We start from the raw sequence: 6000 nt of genomic DNA, 5'->3' as shown, positions 1-6000 counted from the left end.
AAGCATTAACCAAACACTGCCAATTTGTAGGAGGCTGTTGAAAAAACATATGAAAATATTCTATGTTGAATATTAGCTTTGTGTTATTTTCTGCTAAAGATATTCAGTGGGCATATTCTAAATTAGAGCTTCAGTATAGATCAAAATTAACATGTGTAATATGAAACTAACAGTATAGTGTCAACATGTCTTGAGATGCTGTAGTCAATGCTTTGTTATCATTATGTGGAAGAAGTCAGTTGAAAAATAACTATAGGCACATCCAAAATGATATTTTCTAAAATAAATCTTCATGTACCAAATATCTACAAACTGAAAAGTTGTTACACATGTAGTGGGACCACAATAAACACTTAATGGCTGCCTGACTGACCAGTTATACATACCATTTAAGAAAACCTGGGTAATTCAGATGCAAAAAAATATATATATACACACACATACATATTTCTCTAATAACAGCCTACCAACATATATGCTGCATATCATAGTTAAAGCTGTATTACAAACTAGCATACATAAAATATAAGTACAGTTAAAATTAAGTTTTAAGTAAAAAGCTCCTGCTACGTATATAAGAGAATGTATTTTGGTGTTTATTCAAGACTTTTAGTTCTCATATATGAAAAGGTTTAATGTTAGTGAACAATACTTGTCACTTAAAAACTTGAGATAATATAGAAATTTACAGAAAAGTAAAGTTTACATAGTTGGAGGAAAAAATAAAAGAACCTGGATAATGACTTTGAATACATTTATGATCAAAATTAACACATATACACACACACAAATCAAAGCACAGCAGGACATGCAAAAAAATGTTTACATTGATCTTTTTTGAACCATGAAAAAGATGAATTAGTCTTGTTTTAATAAGACTTTCAGAAAATGAAAATAATTTAATTATGAAATATCAGTTTAATAATGAGCATATTATTACTGGTATTGACTGGTAAATTAACTGCATATCCAAAAATGTTGACAGATTCTGACTAGTATGAACAAGATATTGAAATCATTAATGAATTATACAACTAGTTAAGCATACAAATAATCAAAAACCCACTACATTTCAGAATTCTGTAAACTGTGAGACATTCAGTGTGTTTAATGTGGCAGAAAATAATATTAAATATTTTATTATTTTATTCTGTTCAGTCCTTTTCCCATTAAGCATGCAAACACAGTCATAACCATCTTTGGTTTCACTTCTACGAGGTCATCAGGTAAGGCATATATCCGGGCACCGATCTTTCGAGCAACTGAAATGGCATATCTTGAAAAGACAAGAAAAATATCCTATTAGTTGTTATCTGCTGTGTTTTCACTTAATATATGTTAAGAATGAAATATTTTGATTAGCTTTACAAGAAAGTTGTTTGAAAGTCTTTAAATCATAGTTCCCATATAAGTTGTATTTTTTCCCCTCCCCCCTTTACAAGTTGTATCTTAAAATGTTAAAAACATGGTAACATTACCTGTAAGGTCTTAGGAAATTAAAGAGCCACTGTGTTCTAATATAAACCACAAAAAGCTTACTTAGCATTGTTCAACTTGTCTTCCTCAGATAAGTTTTCTCTCTTGATCATTTCTTGACGAACTGCATTTGGTGCAATGGCATCTATTAAGTCTAGGACAGGTAAACTGGTGCTAATTGATTTGTCCTAGATAATAAAGAATGGAGGAACATTATTAGTAAATATCGTACTTTTAATTTTCATAAATGGCAAATTGGGTCATCACCATATACCTGAAAGCAGCTTATAAGTTTTCTTTATACTGAACAATTCAGCTTTTCTACAACCAGCGCACATCACAAACCACTTAAAATAAGCTTTTCCTTCAGTCTTTACAGAGCTTACAGTGCGGAGTTGTCACCATACCGAAACAGGGTTTGCAAATGTGACAATTCCTAAAGTATGCTAACTACAATAACCATTCTGTAAAACATCACTTTTGAAAGGGAATAGGAGATGAACTTTAAATTAATAGTTTTGTAAATTCCAGTAATATATTTCTTAGACCATGGACTCCTAAGCCTTCACTTAAAATGTTTTAGAAAGAAAAATGAAAATATTACTGGAAAGGAACTAACATTTACAAAGGCATTATTCTTGTTGCATTGTATGTATTGTATGTATGTCCACCTTGTTTAAGTCTCCTAACAACCTCGTAATAAGAAATTATAATCTCTCTTTCAAAGAGGAAGAACATGAAGTTCATAGAGCTCAAGTGACTTGTTCACACAACTGATAAGTACAAAACCAGTAACTGAACCCATAACTGTCTGACTATAATGCCCAAGATTCTCTCCACTTTTGAAGTCACCTCCAAGCTGATCTAAAAATGAACAACCAAATTCTAGTGGATAGGGCACTGCAGTTAAAGCCAGAAATCCTGGTCTGAATTGTTTTACCACTTACCAGTACTTGGGGAAAAAAATGATTTGTTCTATCTCTCAGCTTAGATAGTGGCCACTACTGCTTGCGTACCCAGGATCTACTCTTACCTTGCTACTTTCTTCATCCTAACAGAACCCACATTTTTGCTCTGTATCCACATCTCCCTCACATAGACATGTACTACAGGGAAAGCTGACCCCATCGACAGCTCCAGGGGTGATCCTGAATTAGTCTAGGCCATGAATTCTAGGGGTAAGTGATAAACTTATTCTTTTTTATGTATAAAGCCTATAGTGCATAAACATACAGTAATATCCACGGCATTAAAATTTCAGAGGGAGGGGCTTTTAAGAAGAAAACCTCTAAAAAGACTCCTTCAATGAACAAAAACACTAGTCTGAACCAAACAGAGTAATCCCATCTGATTACCACAGCGATTTAATTTGGGCCCAGTTTAATTTAATATGAGGCTCTTGTTATTTTTCTGGGAGAGCTATGGAAAACCAGCAACCATTCTCCTGTATGTGAATGAGAGGATGAAACCTTTGTCCCAACCAGCACCTATCCTAAGAGGAAAACCAGCTATAGGGTGAAGTTGACACTGTAAATGGCAAAGCAGAGATGGATAAAAAAACCTCAGTCCTGAATGACATTCTTCAATTACTGGTTCAACCAACCCTGAAATCTACCCTACCTCTGATTTCTGCCATTTTGTACCTTTCCTTTTGGTTTAAACCACTTTAAATTGGGTTTCTGTTACGTGAAGCCAAAAGCAAGCACCCTTTCCTAATCACTACCATGAGAATGTCACAGGATTCTTGGGAATATTAGTATAAGGGAAAGCATCTACTACAGTTCCTAGCCAAATAAATAAAATTTTGAAAAAACAGTTTGAAGCCATGTGAAGAACATTAACAGTCTACCTTTTTAGGCCATGATCTGTAAGCCACTACATTTATTAACTGTACAAAAATGTATATTCTTTACTTTTAGAAATGTTCATTTTATGAAACAGATTTTTGGGAAGAAGTAGAAATAGAGGAGTAAAAATAACTAGGGTCCTTAAGTCTTTCTGATGCTGGTAATCCGGATCTAGTTTTTGGGGAGCATCTTCCTTATTTCTGAAAATTTCTGGTATTTGTTTTCTCAATGTGCAGTCTGTAGACAACCTACATGAAAATCATCTGACATGTTTGTTAAAAGCATAAATTTATTCCTATAAATTAATAAGTCAGGATATCTGTGGATAGAGCTAGAAATCTATATCTTTAATAAGCTTCCAAAATGCCTCTAATGTACACTGTTATTCTTTCTAAAAAAACAGCATTCATGGGGCGCCTGGGTGGCTCAGTGGGTTAGGCCTCTGCCTTCGGCTCAGGTCATGATCTCGGGGTCCTGGGATTGAGCCCCACATTGGGCTCTCTGCTCAGTGGGGAGCCTGCTTCCCCCTCTCTCTCTGCCTGCTGCTCTGCCTAGTTGTGATCTCTGTCAAATAAATAAATAAAATCTTAAAAAAACAAACAAACAGCATTCATGCCATTCTATAACAAATTTAAAATTTCTATGTACTTTTCAATTTTCTATGATGATTCAAAAACATACAGTGGCTTAATTGTGCTATAATCTGATTACTTATTTACATATTTGTGGGGTTCTTTTTAAGATTCAGGAAAATTATTTTGTTCATTTGATTTTTCATCTTTACTGAATTATAATTGACAAATTTTAAGACATTTACAGTGTACATCTTGAATATGTGATATATTTATATGTTGTGAAAGAATTACTCTCATCTAATTAACACATCCATCACCTACATATATATATACACACACATATATATAAACATTTAAGTTCTATTCTAGCAAATTTTAATTGTATAGTGTTAACTGAAGTCACCATGTTATATATAAGGTCCTCAGTTCTTATAGCCAAAAATTTATGCCCTTTGTGGTATTTTAAATATTTCTTCACCTAGATGTAGGAAAGAATGATGTTTTCACCTATTTCCTTATGACTTACCTTGGGAAAAACTTTTACTGAGTTGAATGAAAGATTTAAGTTTCAAGGGCTATACTGGATCCCTTATCTTACTATTTCCAAGAAAACAGGCCTATCTTCCAACTCCCGATTTGTATATTATCAGTAAGACATTTTTCTTTTGACAATGGGGTAGGAATTATAGTAAAACCATCAGTTTAGTATGTAAGTACATTTTCATCATCTTTCCTTTCACTTTCCTTAAGTTAATTATAAAGAAATTACTTAGAGAAAAACAATGTCGGGACTCTCAAAGACAATTAGCCTAGAGTTTGGCTTTTTGATTTTCAAGAAAATGAATTATACCACGCCTTTCTCTTAATTTGAGACACATTACTATTAGAACATTCCATGCCATTGTTTTTGTGTCATTATTGAAAACAGAAGTGAAGGGACGCCTGAGTGACTCAGTCGATTAAGTGGTTGCCTTCAGCTCAGGTCATGATCCCAGAGTCCAAGGATTGAGTCCCGCATCGGGCTCCCTACTCATTGGGGATTGTGCTTCTCCCTCTCCCTCTGCTTGTGGTCTCTCTCTCTCTTTCTGTCAAATAAATAAATAAATCTTAAAAAAAAAAAATAGAAGTGGAAACACAGTGATGTGGCAGCCAGAGTTCTCTAAAAAGTTCAAAAGGAACCTCTCTAATTTGATGCCCTTTATATACTGCCATTCCCGTAATGCAGTAAGCCCCTTATACTGAGTCCTTCAGACGTACCAGGTACTATTGAGCTATTTACATTTGTTAACTTATTTAGTTTGATAACAAACTCGGATGATAGATACTATTAATATTTCCATTTTTAATATGGGGAAACTGAGGCATAGAGAAATTAATAACTTGCCCAAGGTCACACAGATACTGAGTGATGAGCCAAAAGTAAATTCAATTTTATTCATCAAGAGATGTAGTCCAGTTGTTAGTATAAAACTGCTAAGGTTTCTATAAAACACACCCTTCTCATGTGCTTCCTACTCTCCTTAGCCAAGTTTTATGGTATGCTGACACCCCAAACAGTGATTTGTGTTTTCTTATTTGCTTCCTTTCCTGAACAGTGAGCACTCTGAGGACATGATGTAGCTGCAGTGATGCAAAGCATCTGATATAGGGTAGGCTTTGAATATTTATGAGATGAATGAGCAGTATGTCCCACAGCTAATAAAGTGTCTAAACTGAAGTCAAATCCAGGGTCATACAATTACAGCTTGGCTTTCAACGGGCAGTTAGATCTTGATGTGAAATCCAGCTATTCGGTTCAATACTTGGTTGTATGACAGTGGACAAGTTGTTTAACTTTTCTAATGCTCTTCTTTTTGCTTATAGACTTATTGAGAGAATTTAAAGAAACATAAAGTGCTTAGCATGGTAGCACACAGAACTCAATAAAGGGTGATTATGATTATTGTTATGGCTGATATACCACTTCTTTGTTTATTTTTTTTTATTTTAATTTCAGTGTTGTTAACACAAAGTTTCAGGTGTTCACTATAGTGATTCAACAATTCCATATATTATTCAGTGCTCATACACTTCCTTATCTTGATGAGGGAAAATTACTTTCC

General features: G+C 34.0%; 1 protein-coding gene across 1 annotated transcript in view; it reads right to left on the bottom strand.

Annotated features, from left to right (window-relative positions):
* Nucleotides 1–577: 577 nt before the first annotated feature.
* PLS1 (plastin 1) overlaps nucleotides 578–6000 on the bottom strand; it is a 73867-nt gene continuing 68444 nt past the window's right edge. The window contains exons 15-16 of the mRNA XM_080822659.1: nucleotides 1540–1664; nucleotides 578–1276 (exon numbers count right to left, since the gene is read on the bottom strand). Of these exons, the coding sequence (XP_080678785.1) occupies nucleotides 1141–1276; nucleotides 1540–1664 (261 nt within the window). The 3' untranslated portion in view covers nucleotides 578–1140. The remainder of the gene's footprint in view (nucleotides 1277–1539; nucleotides 1665–6000) is intronic.

The sequence above is a fragment of the Martes martes genome (assembly GCF_963455335.1).
Source record: "Martes martes genome assembly, chromosome: 1".
Lineage (NCBI taxonomy): Eukaryota > Metazoa > Chordata > Mammalia > Carnivora > Mustelidae > Martes > Martes martes.
The sequence above is the reverse complement of the archived record's forward strand: the minus strand, read 5'-3'. Positions and strand labels throughout refer to the sequence as shown.